This window comes from Talpa europaea (genome assembly GCF_964194135.1).
Source record: "Talpa europaea genome assembly, chromosome: 15".
Lineage (NCBI taxonomy): Eukaryota > Metazoa > Chordata > Mammalia > Eulipotyphla > Talpidae > Talpa > Talpa europaea.
Window position 1 is genome coordinate 79,456,064 of NC_140083.1, and position 26,258 is coordinate 79,482,321.

The window sequence follows — 26,258 nt, forward strand, 5'->3', positions numbered from 1 at the left end:
GACAGATTTCCTCCAAAGAGACCCCGGTTACTTTTGCGCTTCTTGACTGCCCCACCTTGCCAGGAGACCAGTTTCTTCTCTTGACCTAGAAAGCTCTCTTGACTCATGTCCTCTTTCTGAACTTCACAAGGAACGCCTGGCAAAAAAAAATTTTTTCAACCCGCCACAGGTCACAAGGCTTGAGGATGTGGCACCTAATAGCCTCCTCTCCCCTTCTGGTTTCAGGTTTATGAAACAGATTGTGAAGTTCATCGAGAGCAGTCAACTGGAAAACCAAGACTGGCAGACTCTTCATTCAATAGACAGGAGCCAGGCAGAGTCCAGGGATTCTTGCAACATCTCTCTTCCCTTTGGAGGACACTAAGTTTTATTTGAAGACAAAGAAAACTCAATATGGCAGCAGGACTGAAGGGACACAAAGGAGTTGTTACAGTGATCTGGTGACAGTTCTTCCAACAGCAGTGTCTTAAGGAAGGGTGGATCAAGAAACACCTGAACTTTGGGTTGCGTTAAGTGAGAAATCAGCATGGCTCAGGTAAAAAACTCTAGAGTCCTCCTCCTTCAAGATCACTGGGAAGCTTGTTTGCAATTTCACTCTTGAATGCTGCCTTAGTCAACATGTTGACCAGCCCAGTGAGCCAAGCTCTGTATTAAGCACCAGGGGGAGATCTAGAGGAAGGAAAGGAGACAGGCCACAGCCCCTGCCTTCAGGGAGCTTCCAGTCAAATGAAGGAGGTAGGCGATACTGCATCACAGGCACTGATGGGACACCTGCTAAGCAACGTGTGCTCAGCTTACACTTGGTACATTAAGTACTAAGGGGCATGAGGGAGTGGACAGTCTGGTGAATGCTTCATTTGTTTTTTTCTTTCAACAGAAATTTATTGAGCTCCTGTTACATGCAAGGCATTGTACTGGGGATACAAAGATGAATAAGGTTTTCCCTGTCCCCAGCAAGCTTCCAGGCTGTTTAGGGTGGGGTGGGGAGAGCTGGAGAGATAGTCTTACTTTCTATGGGCACAACAGCTTGCACAGTGATTGACTTGTATAGAGACTCAGTGAATATGTTGATTGAAGGGATGTGCAGTGATAGAGAGATGTGCAGTGACAGGAGAGGATTCTACCTTTGCCTGGATGGAGAAAGATGAAGCCTGAAGGAGGTATATTTTGCTACATATAAAGTAGCAGAACAGGAGCATTCAGACAAGAACAGCTTGGGCAGAGGCTTGGAGGCATGGGAGAATGTGATGATGTTAGGAGTACTGCAGGTAGTGTGTTAGTCAGGGAGCAGAAGGTTTGAACAGTTGTTGGGGGGTGGGATAGATAGTAATGAATGGGGAAGTTAGGGTGAGTGAATTGTTTCTTGGAGAAGTAAGCAGATTGTAACCTTTACGAAGGAATTAGACTTTATTCTGTAGGGTGAACTATGTGGAGAATGTTGAACAGCAGAGTGACTTTCCATCAGTGTATTTAGACGGTAATTGCCATTGTGGGACTATAGGATGTGTTAGAGAGGCAGGATGACCAGCGAGGCTGGTGGGATCATCTGGGTAGAAAAGCTGTGTTTAACATCCCCAGAGTTTTTCCCTGCTTTCTTCCAGGGACCCTCCCCTCCCAGTCTCACCAGGATGGCAGCATGATTATAGTGTAATGGGTTTTCTTCCTGCTGCGCGTGTAGCTTCCTTTTCTGCACAGTAGGAGCCCTCCCGCTTCTTCTTTTGTCTGGTTGCCACCCACTTTGTGGCATCGTGTTTGCTCTTGTTTTGAGAATACTGCCATTCCCTCATCGATAATTTTGTACTGAGTACTGCTGAGTGCTTTACACCTTACAGTAACCCCATGGCCCTGTGAGTATAGATGAGTATCTTGCACTTAAGGAAGCTGAGAAGTTTTTTACCTCCAGACCTTTCACTCCAAAGTCCTCGAAGGGGTGAGCAGAGTTCCCAGGATATACTTGTTATCTCAAAGGAATTTCTTTTTAAATCACTTCTGGAAGTTTGCTGACCCAACTATTTCTTAAAAATGTTTCTTCAGTAAGAAAAGTCTATTGCTGGCTGAACAACGTCCGTTTGAAGGCTGTAAAGTCAGTTTAAAGACTGTAGCAGTGAAGAGAGGAAATTTTCTTAAATATTGCTCATTTAAATAATTTTAACTGTATGTAGAGCCTGGAACATGAAAATATATGGGCGTGCATACACATAGATGGGTGCAGAGGACGAGAAATTGTATATTCAACTCTAGAATCCAAGTGTTTTAATTTTATCTGTTGCAGCTGACATTCAGAAATTTTAAAATCTAAAGGGAAAATGAACTAATTTTATTGATAAACCTATTTTGTGGGACCTGATGGAATATGTAGTTGGCACTAGATCTTCCATTTAGGGGAACTGGGTGCTATTGTAGGAGGAAGGTCCCCTCGAAATCTCGCATTTCAGTGGGTCAGCAGGACAGACCTCGTGCCCACTCACAAGTAGAAATACTCCTCAGAACCATGTAGCCACACAGGTACACACAAACCGTACCTAGCACAGTACTGATGACAAGTATCAGTGATGCTTGATAGTTCACTTCATGTACATCTAAATGCTAACCAATGACACAATAAGTAGTTCCTGGTGAGATGTCTTAGGGAGGACTCTTGAAGGAAGCAGGGTGTCTCAGTGAGGTGGGAACTCCTTGGAGTAAGGCAGTTTGTTTATAGCTGGGTGTGAAGATAGTTCTGTGGAAGATGGCAGTTTTTTTGTCCTGCCCTGCTGGGTGACCTGACACCTCATCTCCTTTCAACTTAGGCAAGTCTCCTGGCTTGTGAAGGCCTAGCAGGTGTGAGTTTGGTTCCCACTGCAGCCAGCAAGAAGATGATGCTGAGCCAGATTGCCAGCAAGCAGGCCGAGAATGGAGAGCGGGCAGGTAGCCCTGATGTGCTGAGGTGCTCAAGTCAGGTACGGCGCTTGAGTCCGTTGTGGCGCCTGGGGGTTGGGCAGCCCAAGCTCTCTGCCAGGAGATGCCAAGCTTTGATTCCTCCATGCTTCTGTTTAGGGAAGTGGGACTAAGGGGTCCAGCAAGGGAATGAAGGAGCGTGGGCATTTTAAAGAGCCGAGGAAAGTCTTTTCTGTACCTGCAACCCCGTAAGACCAGGGTACATGGAAAGGAATGGATGAGTACTGTCATGAAACCATTGGGGCAGATGGTTTACTGTCACTAGTAAGTTACCTGAAAGCAGCATTCGGTCTCCTGGCTTACATTCTGAGATGGACTGTGAATTCAGATTTGATTTGTATTCAAAGGGCCACCGAAAAGACAGCGATAAGTCCCGGAGCCGTAAAGATGATGACAGCTTGGCCGAGGCCTCTCATTCCAAAAAGACTGTTAAAAAGGCAGGTAATGGGGAAATCTAATCCCCAAACTTGAAAAGTTTGGGAATGGGGCAGTCCTCTTTCTTCCCTCTGTGACTCAACGTGGAGCTTTCCCTAGATGTTTTGGTCCTTTCACTGCCAGGGATGTCACCCTGATTTTATCCAGAGATCGCTTTGGTAGTTGATCTCTGCTGTCGCTGGAATATCCTTGGTAAAGGAGAGTCGGGGGGCCCTGAGAGAGACGTTCCTGAGGCATAGGGGCAAGCAGATTACCCTCGGGTCACTTGTGGATCTCAGAGTGTTGGGTCTGAGAGTCAGGAGCTCAACCCGCACCACCTCCTCCCCCGGGGGGTCTCTTCACTTCAAGGGATGTGGGAAATGATGACGTCACAGAAGTTGCTTTGTCCTGTCGTGAAAGTAGATCCAGAGTAGAATGGAGGCAAGAGAGCGGGCAGAGCGCTGCTTCATGACATGCCTGATTGTTGCCCCCAGGTGGTGGTAGTGGAACAAAATGGTTCTTTTCAAGTAAAGATTCCCAAAAATTTTATTTGTGAACACTGCTTTGGAGCCTTTAGGAGCAGTTACCACCTCAAGAGGCACATCCTTATTCATACTGGTAAGTCTCTTGCTTGTATTCAAAAGGGGAAACCAGTCTGTAGTTTGGAGTGAGTGTGTGTGTGTGTGTGTGTGTGTGTGTGTAGCTGTTGTTGGGTTTATTTTAAGGAGCAGATATTAGAGGAGGAAGGTAAGTGAATGAGGTCGACAGGCCGCATGGCTCTGCATCTCAGTGGTCTCAGAGACCACTGGCTCTGCAAACTCTTCCCCAGACGTATACACTGCTGAAAGTTAGCATTTCTGGGAAATACCTGGAATGAGGTCCCTGCCATGTATGCCTCCTGATACGAACCTCTCTCTCCACCTGGCCCAGGTGAGAAGCCATTTGAATGTGATATATGTGATATGCGCTTCATCCAGAAGTACCACTTGGAGCGCCACAAGCGTGTGCACAGTGGTGAGAAGCCTTACCAGTGCGAACGATGTCATCAGGTGAGCCCGCGCCGTCCATCCACCCCTACACCCGTGACCCAGGGCCGGCCCCACTCCCTGCCCAAGAAGGAACCTCCTGGAATTTCTGACTATGATAAAGTTAGTCCTCAGAGTGAGGTGCATCTCTCTGGCCTTTTGCAGCTGTTCATAAGAATTACAATTATTAGAATAATTGTAATGGTGGCGGTGGTAGCATTTCTTGAGTACTCTGTCAGGCGCCGCGAGAGCAAACCTGCTGTAGATTGTTTTATTTAGGCCTCGCATTAACTCCATAAAGTAGCTATGTCATCCTCTTTTCACAACTGGGGAAATTGAGATTCAGAGCGATTCAGTTTCTCAAGGACACAAGAGAGCAAGGGCAGACACTAGATACAATCGAACTTTACAGCTGCTACATTTTGGAGGAAGAGATATAATCTCTGCCATGGGGCTCATTATCTGATCCAGTGAAAATGTAGGAGCACCAGAACCAAAACACAACAAGAGCATGAGATGAGAAATGATTACAGCTGACACTTCCTGGATGCTTTGCTAGGTCTCGAGCTTTGTTCCACCCTCTTTCACTGACTTTTTTAATGCTGGAATGAAAGCTTAGTGAGGCAGAGACTTTGTCCTTCTAGTTCTTCACTCTGTGCTTAATCGTGAGATAATCTTTTTGAGTAAAGCAACCACTTTACAAGTAGGCACTTTTAGCCCCATTTTACAGATGACTGTACAGATTTAGGACTGTTAGACAATTTGCCCGAGGTCACACAGCTGCTAAGTGGCCGAGCCAGGTTTCAGACATCGGCTCACGTCGTTCACCCCTGGCTCGCGCCATCTGTGTACTTGCCGACGGGACATAGAATAGGGCATGTGCCTCCTGGGCGAGGAAGGCACATCTAGCCGACAGCTATCTGGGTCTCACCTCTGTTACTTAACCCTCCCTTTCTTCTCAGTGTTTTTCTCGGACAGATCGATTACTCAGACACAAACGGATGTGCCAAGGGTGTCAGTCCAAGACTTCCGACGGGCAGTTTTCTCTATAGGCGCAAGGGGCCCCTGGTGGTGGGAGTGATCAGAAGAATCTACCGAAGAGTGCACCCCCTCTGGTCTGATGGTCCCACCACCACCCTGTCTGTACCTGTCCCCCTCCTGGAGGAGTGGACCCAGGAGACCAGAAGAGTGCATCAAGGGACAGCGGCCCCAGAGCCTCAGCTCTGTAAATAATCTGAGACTTTGAGTATCTCGGGGATGTTCCTGCAGCATTCCTGGGGAGGGAAGCTAGTCCCTGGACCCTTGGCTGAGGTCATAGATGGAGACTCCAGGCATAGGACCAAGACTGAAATACGGCTCCCACAACCTTGGACTCTAGCTGGCAGCTGAAATGGAAAAGATTGGGGAGAGGGATTTATTTGTTCTGTTCTTGTTTTTGTTTATCCAAAAGCAATTTCAGTAGGCATACTGTGGATACAAGTAATCTAGAGGCATAAAGTCCTGGGATAAAGCAGGGATTTTGGCTGGTCCAGTCCTCCCCCAAAATTGAATTTTTGGTTATAGTTGATCTTCAGTGTTCCACATCCTGCACTTCACCTCCTAGTTGAAGGTGAGTAGGGTCAGGGAAGGCAGGTGAGAGTTCAGCCTCCTCATGCACTGTAGGCGCAGAAGAAGAGCAGTGGGAGGAGTGGACGAGGCTGGATCCAAGATGAGTGGACAGGTGCCTCTTGCTCCCTCTAGGGAAGAGCAGGAGTTGTGTGCTTGGGTGTTACAATGGCTCATGTCACACTGGTATCCGATGAGGTCAGTTCAGTGCCTTGTGGAGGAAACTTGGGCAAGAAGGGCCCAGAAAACCCTTTCCTTCTCTCCTTAGGCAGTTGATCCTGGAGATAGTTTGTGGCTACCTCGTTGCCATTGACTCCTAAGCCAGACAGATGTTGAGCAGGAAGTCATGGATGTCAAAGTGGGTTCTCTCTCCTGGTGCCCACATGGAGTAACAACTGTGCAGGAAATAAGGGAATTCAGGGTCCCTTGACATGACCGTTGAGCAGTGGGAGCTGTTCTCCCTGCCCAAGTCCTATCACTGTATTCACGTAGAGGGAATGAGGTCTAGCCTTCGGTCCCAAAGAACAAGATCTTGGCTTCCTTCTTGGTGGCCACCCTCACCCAACAAAGAATTGGAGGTGGGGAGGTGCCACTTGAGCAAGGACTGAGGAAGAAACCTAATATAGGTTTTATTCTTAACCATATTCTTTGTTCCTCTCTGTTCTAACACCACCACCCTGTTCACCCCCAAAAAAGTGATCAGGGGTGTGTGTGTGTGATACGTGTTCGTATGCTCAAAGGTGGCATGTTATTGAGCCAAACCTTCTTGGCCCTCAGCTTAGGAAAGGCTAAGCAAAATATGGCCTCCTGCCACCCACACCTGAAGGGTGTGAAGTCTCAGCGGGAGCTGAAGAATTCAAATTAGGGGACTGGAGGGCTTTATTTTAGAGGGTTGTTTTGTTTTGTTTTTTGGATTTAGGATGATGCAACAGGCTGGTGGTTAGGGTGTTTCTAACCCAAGCCGGGTCTTATGAATGAATTTTCTAAGGCAAAATTGAAAACTCTCTTTCTGCTAAGGAAAGGATCCTTGGGAGGGGTTCTGGGATTTGGAGGCACTCCCACGGTGGGGTGAGGGGAACTGTCTTAGGAATAATCATGGAGGCTAGGTGGACCTGACCAAGCTGTCAGTGAGGGTCTGAAGTGGCACCTCCAGGAGGAGGCTTTCATTTCCCAGAGAATGTAAGGAATAGCAGCAGCAATCTCTGGCTGTTACCTATTCCAGAGGGGATAACTGGGGAGGGGGAGGGTCCTTCATACCTCTGAGGCATGAGGATTTCAAGGAAAAAGGAGTCATGGCACCCTGACAGCATCTGAGATCCTTTTTGGGGGAGACGCTGGGGAATGTGTTGGCACCCTTTGTTCAGGCTTTGTTCTGGCACTCCTGTTTGATGTGGTCCAGAGCTGAAACCTCAGTCCTTGATCTACCCTGTGGTCCCTGCAAGCAGGGCGTGTTTCCTTGTGTGAACCAGCCCCCTTCCTGTAAGGGGCTGCTGAGGCTGGAGTATCATTCACTTCTGGGAAGAATATATTCAGGAAACTGTCCTCTCAAAGCTTTTGAAAATGGGAGGGCTCTTCCCCTGCTACTTGCAGCTAAATGTGTTTATTGAGACGTGGGGGCTGTAGAGGGTATCCCGTGAGTGACCTGCGCCCCCAGTGTGTGAATGTGTGGTAGGTCAGGCTGGGCCCTGGCCCTCCCCCACCCCACCCATCTCAGCTTCCTGCCTGTCGGTGAGCTGGAAAGACCTGAGCATTCAAGCATAGGGCCCGAGGATTGGATGTGGAGGAAGCTCACAGCAGGTGGTTGGTTTAGTTGTCTGGGTGCTAATGTACTGGGGCAGTGGATGTGTGTGGCGAAAGGAGTGACTTAGTGCCCAGAGGGCCTCGGAGCCCCACTGATACTCCCGGGAAACCACAGACTAAGACCGCTGCTTAGGCTTCCGGGCCCAATATCCTGCCTTCTTTGCTGAGGGTGGTGGGGGGTCTATCACTGGAAAGATGCCTCAGGTGTGTTTGGGGTGAGGGGAAAGGGAGATAGGGCAGCCTTTCAGAGACCAGGACATGGAATTGGGGATCTGGGAAAGAAAATGGCACCAGTTTCTGGGTAGGCTGCTGTACCTGGCCCTACCAGCCTTGCCCTTCCCAGTACCCCAAGTCTTCTCCGTCCATCTCCCCAAAGCCTCTTGTCATCTATCACTTAGCTACTGATTATGCCCCTTGGCTTGAATTTGGAGGGTTACATGAGGTGTGGCTGCACCACTTTAACCCTCTCCCCAGATGCTCTTTGCCTCTGCTGTGGCCCTGGGGATTTTATTTTCAATAATTCCTCCTCCCCTTCCTCTCTACCCTTTTTTTTTTTTGAATATACTTATTTTGCTATTGGGGGAGGGGAATATCAAATGAACAAGATCACTTTTAAATGGTAGTTTTTATAAGATGTTATAAACTTGTATCTTTTTACCATTAAAGTACAGTGTATGTTCCTTCGTGATATATTTAGAATATTTAAATAAAAATAAAATGGGGCTTTTCTACATACTCTCTCCTCTTTGGGGAGAATATCTGATGGGGGAGCTTTTTCACTGGGGCCAGAGTAGTTTTCCTTCTTTCCACCCAAATATATCCACCTCACAACTTCTAGCACCCTGTAAATGGCCGTTTTAAAACCCACCCTCCCACGGGAGGAAGAAGTAGACGTGGACAGTATCAGTTTTGATATTGATAAGAAAAAACAGGCACATGACAGAATGAGGTGCAAATGCTTGCAGTGGTTCTCAGAGTGCGGTCTGTGGCCCTCCCCCACGAGCGTTAGCCTGACACAAGTCCACCCAGCAGTGGCTGCCCAGACAGCCATAGCCGCACGCCCCCGCACACTCAAGTTTAAGAACCTGGCTCAGGTGGCAAGAGGCTGTGGTGGGGGAAATGAAATGACAGCTCTGCTCTGAAGACTTTATTGTGTACTCTGAGGGGTGAGCCCCGCTCTGTGAGGCTGGAAGCATTCCCCTGTGAGGCTTGGGTGTCATTTGGAATGCCTGTTTCACGCAGCAGCAGGCGAGTGACAGACCCACCAGTCTCCAAGAGAGAAGAGCCCTGAGGAGTGTCCCTCCCGCCTTCAGGAAAGTGAACTTTCTGCTTGAAAGCGGGGATTGACGGTGGTGGTGATGGCGCTTCTGTAGAGAGGATTGTTGTCCTGAGGAAAGAGGTCGGAAATGATGAGGAAAAGTCCCAGGCCTCGTGCTTTATCCAGCTCTGATGAGCCAGCTGAGAACTTGAGCAGGCCCCTCAGCTGGTGGGTGTTGGGAGGGAGAGGCGGGTGGGAGAATTTACTAAGTGTGCAGAGGAGACCCAGACCAAAGTAGGGGTGGGAGGCAGAGAGCAAAAAGGACTTAACCAGGGCCCTTCCTGGTGGGCAGGGGGTTTAGTCTCAGCACCATGAAGTTATCAGCAGCCAAGCGAGTAAAACCCAGCCCAGTGGGACAGGGGCCAGAGTGTCCTCACCTGATTCCAGTTCAGCTGAAGCCGCTCCTTCTCAAAGCGCTTATATTCTCGGCGGTCATAGATTTCCACTGAGAGCCGATAGGCCAGGACCAGGACCACTCCCACGACCACAATGCCCCCTACACAGCCCAGCACAATGACCATGGTGTGGTCTTTCTCTATGGGGATGAAACAACACAGATTTCTGGGTGTGGCCACATCGCAGTTGATGGACAGGACCTGCTAAGTGCTTGGCCCCAGCCCTGCTTGTCATTAAAAACGGAACTCGGTAGCATCCAAGGTTATCCTCAGAGCCCAGTGCCTTGTCCCCTTTTGCTTGGATTCACAGCTTTGCTTCACACCCTCACCTGTTACCCATTGTCTTTACCTTCCCATCCCCAGAGTTCTGAGTGCCTCCCTCAACTTCCAGGGCTCAGTTTGGCACATCCACAGCTTCCCTGCCCACTTACTCTCTTGGGGTCTCACTTGCAGCACAGTCCTGTCTCCAGCTGTGTTCACCAGGAAGAAGAACAGCTGGTTGTCCAGGGTCCTCTCTTTGCACCAGTTGTCATCCAGGACAGGGCCCGAATCCAGTATCACAGTGACATTAACACAAGCTACCTTGCAGTTGGCAGCCAGAGGACCCGTCCCAAAGGCCCCACACTCTGCACAGTCCCTGTCCAGTGGATACCGATACGTTACCCACTGGGCAGTTGTCACCCACACTACAGGCAGGAAAGAGCAGGGGGTTGGGAGTGGCTCAGCAAACCCAACCCCCCCTCCCCTGCTCCCAAGATGCAAGACATGAGGCCTCACCTGTGCCTCTCGCATGATGTCTTGCAGCCTGAGCACTGGTCACACAGGGCACCATAGTAGCCATCCAAGCAGTGGCAGCGATTGCATTTGCAGTGTCCATGCCCACTGCACAGCCCTCCGTCAGGACTGGCACAGTTGTCCGTGTCCCCGCTGCATTCACACGCTCTGCCCGTGCGGTTGGCATGACAGTGACACACTCCACATTGGCAGCGGCCAAAACCTGAAGCAGAGCCATGCTCAGAGTGACAGCCATGCTCCCTGCATGCAGCTGGACATCACATGCTACTTAGAGTGCATCTGCATCCAGTTTCCTCTCAGGTGTGTTAGACACAGCCTCCAAATCCTATGCCAGAGTCTTCAATATTTGCCCTTAGTGCCCTGAAGCTCCCAGGCCTAAGTACCCTCTAGAGAGTCACTCTGACCTCCCCCTTCTCCAGAAGCCTCCAGGTACCTCCACAGAGGATGCCCTTGTGTCGCTCACAACTGGCATCATCACACTCGCACAGGCGCCCGGAGCTCTGGCCACTACAGCTGCAACGTCCACACTGGCACCGTCCCTTCCCACTGCACAGAGGTCCTGTCCCGTTGGGGCCTCGGCACCCAGATTCAAGATCCGGGGAAGAAAGCTCAGCCTCAGAGCACTCACAGAGCTGACCCAGGCGGCCAGGGATACAGCTGGTGGGGAGCAAAGGAGAGGAAGGGGGTCAGCATTCCCGTACCCCCTGTCCTGTCCTTTCCAGGATTCTCTAAACCCAAGACAGTGGCTGAAGGGAGTCCAGTGTAACGTGGAACACCAAGAGCTAGAAGAGCTGAATTTGTGGAGGGGAGGGCCTCAGCATGCCTGGGAAGCTTTGGGAGAAAAAGGTGGAGACTTGGGATATCTAGGAAAGAAGATGTCTAGAGACTTCAGTGGGAGGCTGGAAGGCAAAGGAAGAGGAATTCAGGGGTTTGTCATTGGTGGGCAGTCACACAGGTGAACAGAAGCAGGAGGCCCTTACCTGCATACCCCACACTGTAGGTGTCCCTGGCCACCACTGCAGTGGGGCGCATTTTGCTTGGAGTCACTGCAGTTACAGTCACACACGGTGTGTAACTCCACAGTCAGCTCCTCTGTGAAGCCAAGGACTTTGAACCTCAGAAGATGGGGCTCCGGAAGGCATTGGGTAGCTTGGAGAGTAACCGAGAAATTCACCTGAGGACAGGATGGGCAGAAACCAGACTAACGGCTTGCATATATACATATACCCCAAGCCTGTGGATCATCCAGAACCTTCGCTGCAGTATACCAACCCCCATCTCCTAGAAACATGCTCGAGGAAGCCACCCGTTGGTTCCCTTTCAGCAAGGATGGATGGAGAGCTACCCTATTGCATTGTTCTCTGGGCCTGCCCCCCAACTTTTCTTGCTTCAATTTGCCACTCCCACCACTGCTTCCCTCCTTCTGCCTATCTGGTTCTCACCATCTGGTTGATCCTGACATCATTGCACTGGCGCCGATCCCCGGCCTCACCCACCCTCTTCTCTGGACCCCCACACTGAGAGTCATAGGAGATATAGACCCCAGCAGGGAGTGAAGAATGTTCGAGGGTCACAGTGGATGACAGGCTCTGTTGGAAAAGAGAGAGTGAGTAAGTGACCACACGAAGGCAGCACCTTGTGCCTACTCTGGCCATCCCAAGTTCTGCCAGAACCCCACCTTCATCCCCCCTTGGGGCTCCTTCCATTCTGCCCTCTCGGGAGGCATTTCTGGAGGAAAGACCCGTGAGAAGCTTGAGTGGCACACACAGGGTCCATGGCCTCTGATCCGGCACTCTGCTGCAGCAGCAGCAAGGCTGCTGGGGGCGGGGGCAGGGGCTGGCCGTGGGCTGGGACCACGCAGTAGCTTTGATTTTCAAACCCCACATCAGGACTTGTAGCCTGTGTGCATACAGGTAGAAGGGCAGATTGTTTCCATTGACTGTCCTGGAAAATCTGACACTGTCTCCAATGTTCTCCTGTGGGTTTAGGACATGGTCCTTGTCACCAAGGAGCCTACTGTCTAGTTGCAGAAATAAGACCTAAACCCAAGAAATACATAAGAGTGTTTACGTTTTTAAACACTGATTCCCGTAAATACTATCTCTGCATTGCTTGTTAGCTCAGTGAAAGCAAGCTCCAGGGGGGACGTTCTTTATGTGCAGACTGGGGAGTAAATGTCAGTCTTTCGTCTGTTATCTGGTGACCTTGAACTATTCACTAAGCCTCTCTGTCTGCATCCCCAGTTATAAAACAGGGATGATGAAGGGTTACCAAGCAGGGCTTTGTTTGTTTTTACGCAGACGAACTGGGGTGTAGGGGCCTCCTTGGTGGTGCAAGGGGTTAAGATGCAACCGACGAAGCTAGCCACAGCCACTGCAGCACAAGTTCAATCCCCAGCCAGGGAGCTACCCATATGGCGCAGCAGACCTCTCCTGTCTCTCCTGCTGCTCCTCTCAGCAGTGTGTTTCAGTAGATCTGCCTGTTCTGTTCCCCACTCTGTCTCTGGTAAATCCTCTCACCCCCCACTCCCCCACACCTGTGGTCTACACCCCAGCTCTTGTATGCATAAATAAATCTTTAAAAAAAAAAAAAACTGGGCCTCCCCTGGTGGCGCAGGTGGTTGAGCGCAGCGCTGTGAAGCTGTCCACAGCTTCTGCAGCGCCAGTTCAGTCCCAGCCAGCGAGGGTCCCACATGGCGTGGCAGACCTCTCCTGTTGCACCCGCTGCTCCCCTCACCAGTGTATTTCGTCAGTCTGCCTGTTCTGTTCCCCACTCTGTCTCTGGTGAATCCTCTCACCCTCCCGCGCATCTGGCCTATACCCCAGTTCTTGTATAATTAAAAAAACTTTAAAAAAAGCAAAACTGGGGGGCCTCCCTGGTGGCTCAGGCAGTTGAGCACCGCACTGTGAAGCTGTCCGCAGCCTCTGCAGCACGGGTTCAATCCCAGCCGGCCAGCAAGAATCCCACATGGCGCGGCAGACCTCTCCTGTCTCGCCCGCTGCTCCCCTCAGCAGTGTATTTCGTCAGTCTGCCTGTTCTGTTCCCCGCTCTGTCTCTGGTGGATCCTCTCACCTTCCCACACCTCTGGCCTGTACCCCAGTTCTTGTATAAATAAATCTTTAAAAAAAAAAAAAAAGAACTAGGGTATAGGCTAGAGATGTGGGGGTGAAAGGATTCACCAGAGACAGAGTGGGGAGCAGAACAGATAGATTTGCTGAAGTACACTGCTGAGGGGAGCAGCGGGTGAGACAGGAGAGGTCTGCTGCGCCATGTGGGTCAGCTCCATGGCAGGGCATCAAACTCAGGCTCAGGCCATATTGGTGATAGTGCTGAGACTTAACCCCTAGGCCACCAGAGAGGCCCACAAGCAGGGTTTTAGTGGCTTAAATGAGATAGCCAACAGTGCACAAAATCAAAGCAGTGAATGTTACTTTGCTTTATGGCCCAGAGCTCCATGCCCTGTACCCAGCAGGCTTTCTAGATTTATGAATGCAGGAGTGAGTGCGTGCATGAACTAGTCTGATAGGCACGTGCAAACTGTGGGTAGAAGCAATGAGGTGTTACATCAGAAGGTGACCTTCCCCGCTTAATCCTGTCACCACCCCCTCAGGACCCTCTCACTCTTCCCACTGCCCACCCTCTCCATCCCCCGTCCCTGGCCCTCACGTTATATGCGTCCATGATGAGCTGTAGCACATTGCTGGAGTCCTTACTCAGTTCCCCCACCACGGACTTCGGTATTAGCTTACTCAGCTCCTGAGTTCAGAGGCGTTAAGGGAAAGGGTAGATCACAGCTCTAGGCAAAGGGGCTTCTGGGGGGCTGAAAGGAGGGCATATAAGGGTGGGGGAGAGAATGGAATTTGAGGGGATTAGAAAGGCTTAGGGAGGGGTCTGGGGCTTCAGACAGCTCTCACCTGGTAGAGGGGAAGTATGGTGCTGGTGACTGCAAAGATGGGCTGGATGTTCGCTGCAGAGAGGGCCTGGGCTACCTGACCCACTGAGGGATAGTCCTGGGGCAGGGGTGGGGGCAACGTGAGCACCACAGCCCTCACCCCATGCAAGAGCCCATAGCCCAGGGAAGCGAGTAATCAGGGTTCCAGCTGGTTCCGGAGGCTTGGCAAGGAGGAGGGAGGGACTCAGGAGTGGGAGACACAGATTCTGTCAGCGCTGGGGGGACATGGTGATGAGACACTGGGGAAGACAGCAGGGTGGGTCCTGGTAAGGAGAATGAGGCTGGGGGTGGCAGTCTGGGAGGAGAGGAGAGAGGGTGGGACTCACAAAATCTGGGCTTCGACTGTAGAGGCCATTGCCATCCAAGTGGCAGCGCCCATCACTGGGCATGAAAATGCCGCCCAGCTTCCCATCGCCTGCTGTGTGGAACGTGTCGTCTGAAGTGAACACCAGCAGCCGGGATACATTTTTCCAGCCAATCTGCTCCTGGGAGGGGTTGGGGTAGGCTGTGCACCTGGCCTGGCCCCCAGCCTTGTCTGCCAGCCAAGGACTTGACCAGACTTGCCCATCCCCCTGCCTCCAGCTTCCTACTCCCCAGACCCCAAGAGAGGGTTGCTTGCTAGCAGAGACCTTCTTGTGATTTAGGAAAACATATCTTCTTCCCCCAGGCTACCAGGAAATTGTCAACATGAATATGTAAACTACAGCAACTATGATAGGAAAGGCAGCCCCTGGGCACACGCACTGCACAACCTAGGTGGCATCCTAGCCCCAAACAGCCCTTCAGACTCACCTCTGCCCTCCCTCCTTACCTGGCAGAGAGCAGCCTGCAGAATGGCGTCGAAGCCACCTTCGGGCGAGTCTAGGTTACCAGATACATTCTGGCGCCCCACCTCTCGCTCGAAGGCCTTGGCATCCTCCGTGAGGGGCAGCACATGGTGAAAACTGAAAGGTGGCTGGCAGCGCTCCAGCCGGCTAGGGCAGGGGTGGCGCAGCTTGGAGGGCACTGTGCTCACAAAGGGGAGCACCGTTTTGTCCACAAAGGAGCCAAAGCCTACGAGGGAGGAGGCATGAAGGCTGACCAGAGGCAAGGGCGTCACAGGATGGGGGCCAAGGCTGAGGACTCAGAAAGGAGGGGAGGGGGTGGGAGGCTGGGGAGGCTGTCACAGAGGAGGAGATAACGGGAGAGAGTACTAGAGGGCAGGGCCCCAGTGCCAGGTAGGGGCAAAAGGTGACTCAGAGGTGGATGATGGGAGGGATTAAGACTAAGGGGGGCTGTGCCCGGTGGGGGTCAGGCAGTTTCCTGAGGGCTGAGGAAGAATGTCAGGGTGTAGGGTACAGTAGCAGGGTGAAGCATGGGGGGGCTCTTGCGTAAGGGAGAGATAAGCGCAGAACAGGCAGCCAGGACAGTGACACTTAGGCCTTGTCCAAGGGACACCAGGCTGAGGCAGTATTCAGGTTGGCAGGTCCATGGACCTCTCTGAGCAGTCTTTCCGGACTCTGGGCTGGGCTACCCCCGCTGTACAATGAGTGCTCCTGTACCGTCTCGTCTGTCCCCTCCGGGTCTGACCTGGGGGGCCGATGTCTTTGGGGAGAAATGTCAGGAGCCCGTGGCCGGGCCAACTCTGTTAAATACAGAGATGGCGGCTGGGGCCTGGGTGTGTCCAGGACATGGCAGAAGCTAAGGCATCTGTGAGAGGGGAAGTGACGCGTGGGGCGGGCGCTTGCGGGGCAGGACTCCGCTCACCTATGCGCACAGACCCAGTGACGTTCTTCAGCCTTGTCAGCAGGGCCTGCCCCAGGCTGCGCACCTGCTCCAGGTCGTCCTTCATGGAGTAGCTCAGGTCCATGAGGTAGTACAGGTCCACGGGGTATCCCTCAGCACGGAGGAAGTGGACCCCAAACTGCTGGGGCTCCCCTGGGGGGCCGGGGCTGGGTCAGCCCGGTGCTTGGGATCCCAGCCCAGATCCCAGCCCCCTCCCGACAGGCCCCAACTCACCCGGCCGCAGTGTAACCCGGATCCGCTGCGGTGCCAGCTGTGTAGCCCCCTCGCCATGGGTGCCCTGGCCGAGCGGCTTGTTCTGCAGCACCTCCGGCTTCCCGCGGGGCTCCTCCAGCTCCTCCGGGGGGCAACCCCGAGCCAGCAACTCCTCCCGCAGAGCACAGCGCCTTTCTGCCGCCTCCCCCACAGTGGTGAAGTTCTGCACAAGCAGAGGCGTGGGCACCCCAGGCCCCCCCGGGTCCCTCAGAGCCAGCTCCCAGGCCCACCTGGCCATCCCCTGCCACTTCTAACCCACTCAACCCACGGAGCCCCTCTGACCTCCCCGCGCCTCCCCGCCACACTGCCCTCCGCTGGTTCTTTCTCCCTAGTCTGAATCCCATTTTCTGGGTCACTCCCGCTTCCCTTCCCTCCTCTGGACCTCCCTCCCCTTCCTCAGCCACTGGCTCTTCTGGGCCCGGACATCCAGTGAGATCTCAGATACCCCACTACCACAAAAAATAAATAAAGCCTGGCTTCCTAGTCCAACCTCTCCTGCAAGCTCTTATCAAAATGGGAAGGGGGGGCCCTGGTGGCGCAGGGGTTAAAGTCTCAGCACTATCAAGCTATTGCCAGCAAGTTTGATCCCAGACTGGGCACAGCAGACCTCTCCTGTCCCCCGCTGCTCCCCTCAGCCGTGTATTTCAGTCAATCTGCCTGTTCTGCTCCCCGCTCTGTCTCTGGTGAGTCCTCTCACCCCACCCCACCCCCACACCTCTGGCCTACACCCCAGTTCTTGTATGTATAAATAAAATGTCTTTTTAAAAAAATGAGAAGGGGCCCAGGCTAAGACCCACAGTTCCCGCAAGGGGAAGGACAGAGGCAGAAGACGAGACCCCTCCCCCCAATGAGTCTGGCACCCCTTGGACTGGCTGGGCAGCCACAGAGGAAGGAAATGGTTAGAGGAGCTTGTCCGGAGCCAGCCCCTGCTCTGGGGGGTGGAGGTAGACACATCCCTGCTGTCCCAGAGCATCCACCTGGCACCTCTGCCCTCTGCCTCCTGCCTTCTCTTGAGCATCCCCCTGCCTTCCATGCCCCAGATTCCCCATGCGCCTTTCTCCAGAGCCTCAGCCACCATGGCCCCGCCTCCTCGTGAATTTGCCCGCATCTCTTATCTGACTCTTATCTTGCTTTGAGAGAGACAGTCTGCTTAAGCTGCCAAGCCTATGGTATTTTGTTGTGGCACCAGGTCCTCTATCTGTGTATTAAACATAAGTCCGACAAGCACATACTTCCTCCATATTCACGGTCACAAGTCTTCTCCATGTATGGACAAACACAGACGCAGACATGATTGGACATGCACATGGCACTTACACATGCTCACACACACAACAGTACGTAGAAGTCCCGTGTGCACAAACTCAGTCACACACAGGACTACAGGTGCACCCACAGAGCATCACAAAATCACACAGGTGCTCACACAATCTTACACACATCACATACACACACAAGGTTCAAAGGCCACTGGCCCTTCTTTACCAGTTGCTTGCACCATGCACAGCTTGGGTGTGAGAGGATGCACTGCCGACAGGAGGGTGCTGGCTGGCACGACCCCAGCAGAGACAGGTCAGGATCCCTCCGTGCTGCGGCCTTCCCTGGGGATGAGATCTTGATGTCCTGCTCACTCTCACCTTTGCTCAGGGCCACCAGGAAAACAAGGGTCATTGACAAAGTCATCATGACCTGTAACAAGATACCAAGGGGACACGGGTCCTCAGGGAGGAGATCCTCTGAAGTTAGCCTGTGATTGTCAGTCTCAAAACTGTAGCCCAGCTCTTCTCCCCTCGTTGTTGTACTTCCCTCTGTGGATTCAGCAGTTTCTTCAAAATGGCAAGAAGGGACAGGACATGGCTGGATTATAGGCCACAGAGAAGACCAGTCTTTCCTATGTGCAGACTGCCCAAGGCCAGAGTGGTGAAATTGGCCTAACCAGTAGTCTGGGGATTGACTGGAGGCCCTGAGATCTACCCTCAGGTTTTTCACCTAGGCTCCAAGTCACAGTGGAAATAGAAACAAAAGGAAATGGACCAAGTCCTGGCTCTGACTTAGTTACTCACTGGCTGGGTGACCAGTCAGACTTTCTCTCTGGGCCTTAGTTTTCACAACTGTAAAGTAAGGAAGTTGAATAAATAATTTTACGGTCTTGCAACTGTCATAATTTTGTGTTCTAAATAAGGGAAGAGGGTCAAGAGCTCTAAAGGAAGAAAGACAGTATAAGAATGAAAGGGAAGAAGGGCCTCCTTGGTGGCACAGGGGTTAAAGACAGCGCTGTCAAGCTGTTGCCAATCTCTAGTGAATCCTCTCACCCCTCTCACCTCTGGCCTACACCCCAGCTCTTGTATCCATATATAGATAAATCTTAAAAAAAAAAAAAAAAAAGACTATTGTTGCATACAAGAACTGGGGTAGGGGCCTCCCTGGTGGCACAGGTGCTTAAGTACCGCACTGTGAAGCTGTCCGCAGCCTTGGCAGCGTGGGTTCGATCCCAGCTGGCGGGCAAGAATCCCACATGGCGTAGCAGACCTCTCCTGTCTCGCCCGCTGCTCCCCTCAGCAGTGTATTTCTGTTGTCTGCCTGTTCTGTTCCCTGCTCTCTGTCTCTGGTGACTCCTCTCACCCTCCAGCACATCTGTCCTGTACCCCGGTTCTTAATTTTTTTTTTAAAGATTTATTTATTTATTTATACAAGCACTGGGTACAGTCAGAAGCGCGGGAGGGTGAGAGAATTCACCAGAGCCAGAGCGGGGAGCAGAGCAGGCAGAAGGACCGAAGCACACTGCTGAGGGGAGCAGCGGGCAGCAGGAGAGGTCTGTGCGCCATGTGGGACCCTTGCCCCGTGGCCGGGGATCGAACTGGCGCTGCAGAGGCTGTGGGTTCACAACCCAGCGCTCAACCACTGCGCCACGGGGGAGGCCCTGTACCCCAGTTCTTACATAAATAAATCTTAAGAAAAAAACAACAACTGGGGTACAGGCCAGAGGTGAGGGGGGAAGTGAGATGATTTACCAGAGACAGAGTGGGGAGCAAAGCAGGAGGATCCACTGAAATACACTGCTGAGGGGAGCAACAGGGAGACAGGAGAGGTCTGCTGCGCCATGTGAATCAGCTCCCTGGCCCTGGATGGAACTCGTGCTGCTGTGGCTGTGGATAGCTTCATAGTGCTGCAACTTAACCCCTTGCGCCACCAGGGAGACTCCTAAATAAATAAATCTTTATTAAAAAAAAAAACTAAATGTAAATGATTAATCTATAAATTCTAAGAAAAAAATATAAGGGTAATGCTTCAAAATCTTGGACTCAACAATGGCTTCTTAGGTATGACATCAAAACACAGCAACAAAAGAAAAAACAGATAAATTGGACTTCATTAAAATGGAAAACTTTTTAAAAAATTTATTTTTGCGTAGACGAACTGGGGTGTAGGCCAGAGGTGCAGGGAGGTGAAAGGATTCATCAGAGACAGGGTGGAGAGCAGAAGAGACAGGAAAGATCTGCAGCTCCCTGGGCAGGGATCAAACTCAGGCTGTAGTGTTAATAGTGCTGAGACTTAACTCCTAGGCCACCAAGGAGGCCCTACAATTGAAAACTTGTGCATCAAAGGACACTCTCAAGAGAGTGAAAAGATAGGTCATGGAATGGGGTGGGGGGGGTGGAATTGCAAATCCTATATCCCTAAGCATGCAGAATATGTAAGGAATTCTTAGGACTCAACAACCACAAAAATTTTTTTTTAATTGGTGAAGGACTTAAATAGACACGTCTTTACAGAAGACATACACGTAGACAATAAAGACATGAAGTGCCAGTGGTACTCAATCAACATCATTGGGGAAATGCAAATCAAAACTCCAATGAGACATCACTTCACCTGCAGCAGGATGACTATAATAAAAAAAATGGAGGGCCTCCCCGGTGGAGCAGCAGGTTGAGCGCAGCCCTGTGAAGCTGTCCACAGCCTCTGCAACGCAGGTTCATTTCCCTGCCGGCCAGGGTGATACCCACATGGAGTGGCAGACCTCTCCTGTCTCGCCCGCTGCTCCCCTCAGCAGTGTATTTCCGTCATTCTGCCTGTTCTGTTCCCCACTCTGTCTCTGGTGAATCCTCTCACCCCCACCCCACATCTTTGGCCTGTACCCCGGTTCTTGCATGCATGAATAAAATAAATCTTTAAAAATAAAATAGAAGAAAAAAATAAATAAATGAAAGAAAAAATGGAGTCCTCCTATGTTGCTGGTGGGAATGTAAAACAATACGATCACTGTGGAAAAGAGTTTAGTAATTCCTCAGTAAGGTAAAATACAGAATTACCCAATGATCCAACAAAACCCTCCTAGGTATAGTCTCAAAAGTATTGAAGAGAGGTGTTCAAACAAGAACTTGTTTATGAATGTTATAGCAGTAGCAGTCACAGGAGGCAAAAGGTAGAAAGAACCCAAATGTCCATCAACTAATGAATGGATAAACAAAAATCGGTTTAGGGGGCCTCCCTGGTGGTGCAAGGGGTTAAGCACAGCACTGTGAAGCTATCTGCAGCCTCTATAGCCTGAGTTCGATCCCCAGCCAGAGAGTTACCCACATGGCGCAGCAGACTTCTCCTGACTTGCCCGCTGCTCCCCTCAGGAGTATATTTCTGCAGATCTGCCTGTTCTGCTCCCCACTCTGTCTCTGGTGAATCCTCTCACTGCCCACACCTCTGGCCTGTACTCCAGTTCTTGTATGCATAAATAAAATAAATATTTTTTTAAAAATCAGTTTAAGCATACAATGAACTATTATCTTCATGCCGCAAGGAGGCATGAAGTACTGTTAACCTGCTACAACACCAGTGCACCTTGGGAACATGCTGAATGAAAGAAACCGCTAACAAAAACAACACATATTGTATGATTTCATTTATATGAACTAGCCAGACTAGACAATCCAGGGAGATTGAAAGTACATTAGTGATTGATAGGGGTTAGAGAGGAGGGGTGAAGGGGAGTGGCTGCTAAATGGGCGGTTTCCCTCTGGTCAAAAGTTCTAGAACTAGATAGTGGTTATGGTTGCACAACATGTGAATGAACTTAATACTACTGAATCATACACTTTAAAATAGTGAAAATGGCTGATTTTATGTGTATTTTTTTAAAGATTTATTTATTTATGCATACAACAACTGGGGTACAGGCCAGAGGTGCGGGGACAGGGGGGTGTGTATGTGTGAGAGGATTCACCAGAGACAGAGTGGGAAGCAGAACAGGCGGATCTACTGAAATACACAGCTGAGGGGAGCAGTGGGGAAACAGGAGAGGTCTGCGCCCTGTGGGTCAGCTCCCTGGCAGGGATTGAACCCATGCTGCAGAGGCTGCAGACAGCTTCACAGTGCTGCGTCTTAACCCCTTGTGCCACCAGGGAGGCCCTATGTGTATTTTCACACAATAAAAAATAATAGAAATTAAATAACATAGTGAGAAATCTCCCATTCCTATTCCCATCCACCCGTCTCCTCCATACCTGCTCCAAAGAAATAACCATCATTTATTTTCATATTTTGTTTCTTATAATCTTTGTAGAGATTATTTTATATATGCAAACTAATTTGAACACACACATTTTATATATATATATAATATACACACTCTTCAAATGGTAGAATCAAATAGAATTCTACAAATGGTAGATTATTTTACAGACAGTTTTGCACTTTCTTTTTTCTTTTAATTACTTTTTTTTTTTGGAGATTCTGCTACCCAAGACAATAAAAATCTTCCTTGTACACTTTACAGCCATGTAGATTTCCATTTCACAAATGTATCCTATTGTAGGTAATTAATTGCTTATAACGGAGATTTAAGTTGCTGTTAATTGTTCAGTTATAACCAATGCTGCAGTGAACGTTCATGGACTTTTTATTTCACATGTCACATGTAAGGGAATCTGTCAGATAAACCTTTGGGACAGGATGCACTGGGATGAACAGGCATCACTTGTGTGTCGGCGGCTGTGCTCGCTGGTATCCCCACCCAACTGCTTGTGATGAGTCCACATCCTCCTCGGCCGGGGCCCAGACTCAGACCCAAATGCCCTGCTCCAAGCGTGGGGAAGGGCGTGAGTTATTAGAAACTGTTGACCACCCATCCCGCCGCCCGCCAACTGTGACCTCAGGTGTAATATTTGTATAACGAAGCCTCCACTCCCCCTCCACACAGGCCCCGGGCTCAGCCTCAGTGCAACCTCAGCCCTGTTGCCTTGCAGCTGTGGTCACGGAGGGAGGCGCAGCTCTGCAGCACAGGCCTGTCCTGACTCATCTCTTACAGGTGGGGCTCTGTTGCTCACGCTGTTTCCGCAGGATAGGGTAACCCAGAGACCTCAAGCCAAGCCCATGTCCCTTAAAGGGGGCCTGGACTCCCTGGGCAGCCCTCTCCAATCCCCTGCTCCCTTTGCTCCCCCCTCTCCCATCCTTGGGGTCCAGGATCTGTGAAGTGATTCTCTGAATCTCTCTTTCTTTCTCTCTTCAAATACTGAATTACATCTCTCTGCTGCTTTTTCTTTCCACTGCTTCACAGTTCTTTGTTTTACTTCCTTTTCTCCTTTGACCCTAGCCATAGAATGGCAGAACTTTCTGCTTTAACCTCCTCCTTACAAATGGAAACCAAAATCCCAAAGCATAAATGACTTGCCAAGGTCAACAGTGAACTAGAGGCAGGAGGGGGTCGTGGCAGATAAGGCTCCTGTCCTGTTTGCCGCTTTCCTCGCCTCCAGCACTGGCGTCACTGTCACCATCACTGCAAGTTCTTGCCTGTCACCTGCTCCCCAGCGGCTCTTCATCACCTCTTTTCTCTTTCCTTGAGCATCTTCTTCAATCTTGTCTCCAGGGTCATCCCATTTTCCTGGCCTCAACTCTGACTGCAGGATATACTCTCTAGCCCCCTCTGCAGCTGAGAACAGCCTCTTCCCGGCTCATCAGCTCTGCCAGGTCAAGCGGAACCTTCTGCTGCCCACAGTCACAGGAGGGAAAAACCAAGCTGCTGGCTCCACTCTCCAGGGGTGTGGGGTCTGTGACCAGCTGTCACCTGGGAGGTCCAGGCACTGGCATTAGGCAGGAGGGCGGGGAGAGCAATGCGGGAGACCACCTTAACTTGGCATAATTCTTGGCACAGGGCAGCAAGAATGCATCGCCCTGGTCTTCCCTCCCCCAGCCCCGCTCAGTGCAAGGGAGAGAGAGGTGGGGGAGAGGAGGGTCGGCGAAGCCGGAGAAGGAAACAGGGACAGGGACTTCAGGAAAGCGAAAAGGAGTTCCCAGCCTTGCTCAAGTCTCCACAGAATCACGGGTGTCTTCAGGGCCCAGCCCTCTTCCAGGGAGGTGAGGCCCAGGCTAACAAAGAGAGGAGACGGGGAGCCAGTGCCATGGTACTCACAGGTGCGTGCAGAGCGGCCTTCCTCGCTGGCAGCTGGCAGCAGCCGTCTTTGTGTACTGATCTGGAAGCCTACAGAGGAGGAAGTGACACGCCTGGGTGGGGGAGTTTTGTGGGGGGTGACTACTAGAAGGTGGAGCAGATAGAAGTGGAACTGGGTCAAGTTGATGGTACAGGGATCTGGGAGGAAGCCCAGCGACTGAGCTCCTATTCTGTGCTGAGTGCATTGCGATGTTAAAGACAATCCTAACAAGCACCTCATGACATAGGAGTCAGTAAACAACTCCCTCGCCCGTTGTACAGATGCAGAGATGGAGGCTTGCAGGCAGGAAGGAAAGAACTTGGCCCAAGGTCACAGACCTTGGTGCCCAGAGTCTGGGATTTCCATCCAGGTCTGCCTGTCTCAAAACTGATGGCCTCTCCACTTCCTGATGTAAGAGCATAGCAGGAAGAACCATGGCGGCAGCGTTGCAGAGAGGGGGCCTATGTGACTACTGTTCATTTTGAAGACCCAGTGCCCTTTGTATCACCAGGTGTGCTTAACTACCCGACCTCTGTAGCCAAACTGCCCAAGTCAAATCCCGGCTCTCCCCTGTACGAGGTGGTGGGCTCAGGTAAGGTACTTCACCCTACAGGTGCCTGTGTTTCCGTCACTCAAGTGGAACCCATAGGACTGTTGTCAGAACCGAACGAGATAAGTCCCATCAACTTGGAAAAGAACCTGGCACGCACTAAGCGCTTAGTGAGAAATAGCAGAGGAGAGAAGTAGGGGGGTTTGAGAAATTCAAGGGCCAGACTGCTGAGAAATTGGAGAGGCTCAGGGCCTGGCTCAGCGAATGAGACTGGGGCCCAAGGAACCCAGACGGCGGTGGACCCTGGGGAGTGCGTGGGAATGACAGCTGGAGCCCAGGCCCGCAGACAGGGCAAGAGGGGTGTGGAGAAGCTATGCCCCAGGCCCACGCTTGGCCACAGGTGACACGGTGACCGGCAGAGGAAACTGGACATGAGGCTGTGTTTACAGGTCTGTCCTCCCCGCTAGACCACTCTGTGCGAGCAGGGCTGACTAGTCACAGCAGCAGGCGAAGTGCCTTTCTCACCTGAGGCCTCAGTAGGTCCCCATGGGCAGCCATGCAGCTGTGGGAGGGACAACTGGGGCAAAGGGGCACCTTCTTGGGGTGGGGGGGGGGGCGCTGTTTTGGACTTCAGGCTCTGGGGCCTCCTACCCTTCCCCCACAGCCAAGGGTTACCATGGCAATGACCCTCTTCCCAGGAGAGGGCCGGTGGTTTCCTCTAAAGCTTCTTTCACTTTCTTCTTCTGCTTTCCTCCACTCTCCCTGCCTCTCCCCTACTCTTTTCTCCTCCCCTGCTCCCACGTCCTCAGCCTCTGTCTCCCATAAGCACCAGTCTCCGGCGAAGAACATCAGGCACAAGGTAGGCAAGGCACTGTCCGGGAAGGCAGGCCGCCAGGAGGAGGCCTGAGGGGGAGTCGCAGAGGGCAAGACAAGACAACAGAGGGTGCAGCGGTAGAAGCCAAAGAAGAGGGGCTGAGGTTGGGGCATAGCAGAGGTTAGAGGTGTAGGGGCAAGGGGAGGTACTAGCACAGAAGGCATCAGTGGGGCTGTGGCAGGCTTGGGGGGTGAAGAGTAGAGTCAGAAGGGGTGAGGCAGTGACCTGAGACAGTGGGGTCACAGTGGAAAGCTCACGGAAGGGCTGGTATGAAACAGAAACACTAACTCTGATGCAGACCCGGGGCCAGGGACCCTCATGAAAACCAAATGAAACTTCAGTGAACCTTCCCCAGAGAAGGGCAGATAGGCAGACCCCCCACTGGGGGTGGGCACAGCGCTAGAGACAGCTGACGCCCATGCCCGCCTTCCGAGAGGCCCACAGGGTCCAATCTGAGAGGGCCCACGGGTGGCTGTGGGAGGCCCAGACACTCAGGGTGGCCCTGCCGGCTACCCCCACCATCGGAGTGTCTCCTTGGTTCCCCTACGCAAGCTGCAAAATCCAGAAGATTAGGCACTCAGCTCCTCACCCACCTCCCTCTCTAGGTATTTCCTTAGCACCTCAGAGAGGGAGCCACATCCCAAGAGTTTCCATCACTTTATTTTGCAAAAATAGAAAACTCAGCAATATGCGATACAGCGGGCTGAGGGGAAATGTAAACAGAGGGGAGGGGACAGCACCCTGACCCCCCAGAGAAAAAGGGGAGCCATTGGGAATCTTATTTGGCAGCTAAATACAAACAGGGGATTGGCGGGGAAAGGGGAGGGGTCACAGGGGCCCTGGGCTCCCCCTCCCAAGACCCCCGGAGGACGGGATCAATTCCAGGGTGTAAACAAAAGCTAATAAATAAATAGAGGCTTCCTCTGGGTCAAGGCGGGATCAGCTAAGCAGCGCCCACCCCCCCCTCCCGGGGCCAAGCTGCTCTGGGGGGTCAAGGGAGAAGGCACTGGGGGCAGAGGGATCGCCGGCCCCTCTGTAGTGTAGGAGGGTCCCCGCCCCAATGGCTGAGATGGGAGGCGAGGGGAGCCCAAGGCACATGACAGGGCTGGGGGGCGGCTTGTAACGGAGGCCACCA

The 26,258-nt window shown here is 51.8% G+C and overlaps 2 protein-coding genes across 3 annotated transcripts; one reads left to right on the forward strand and one right to left on the reverse strand.

The window, feature by feature from the left end:
• Positions 1 to 2,795: 2,795 nt before the first annotated feature.
• Positions 2,796 to 5,428, forward strand: ZNF740 (zinc finger protein 740; the record flags this gene model as incomplete). Of its 2 annotated transcripts, none has more annotated exons than XM_084255395.1 (5): positions 2,796 to 2,939; positions 3,249 to 3,374; positions 3,846 to 3,969; positions 4,282 to 4,400; positions 5,339 to 5,428. In XM_084255395.1, the coding sequence occupies exons 1-5, from the start codon at positions 2,856 to 2,858 to the stop codon at positions 5,426 to 5,428; spliced, it is 543 nt and encodes a 180-aa protein (XP_084111521.1). In that variant the 5' UTR covers positions 2,796 to 2,855. The 2 variants fall into 2 exon arrangements, with proteins under 2 accessions (XP_084111521.1, XP_084111522.1); XM_084255396.1 differs by having other exon boundaries at positions 3,285 to 3,374.
• A 3,662-nt stretch (positions 5,429 to 9,090) lies between these two features.
• ITGB7 (integrin subunit beta 7) lies at positions 9,091 to 23,766 on the reverse strand (the record flags this gene model as incomplete). The annotated part of the gene is made up of 15 exons (XM_084256141.1): positions 23,681 to 23,766; positions 17,764 to 17,967; positions 16,240 to 16,441; positions 15,988 to 16,158; positions 15,053 to 15,294; positions 14,568 to 14,726; positions 14,204 to 14,299; positions 13,956 to 14,045; positions 11,732 to 11,878; positions 11,270 to 11,463; positions 10,723 to 10,946; positions 10,272 to 10,491; positions 9,926 to 10,131; positions 9,477 to 9,634; positions 9,091 to 9,168 (listed from the first exon to the last, which is right to left on the reverse strand). The coding sequence occupies exons 2-15, from the start codon at positions 17,962 to 17,964 to the stop codon at positions 9,091 to 9,093; spliced, it is 2,388 nt and encodes a 795-aa protein (XP_084112267.1). The 5' UTR covers positions 17,965 to 17,967; positions 23,681 to 23,766.
• Positions 23,767 to 26,258: the final 2,492 nt, after the last annotated feature.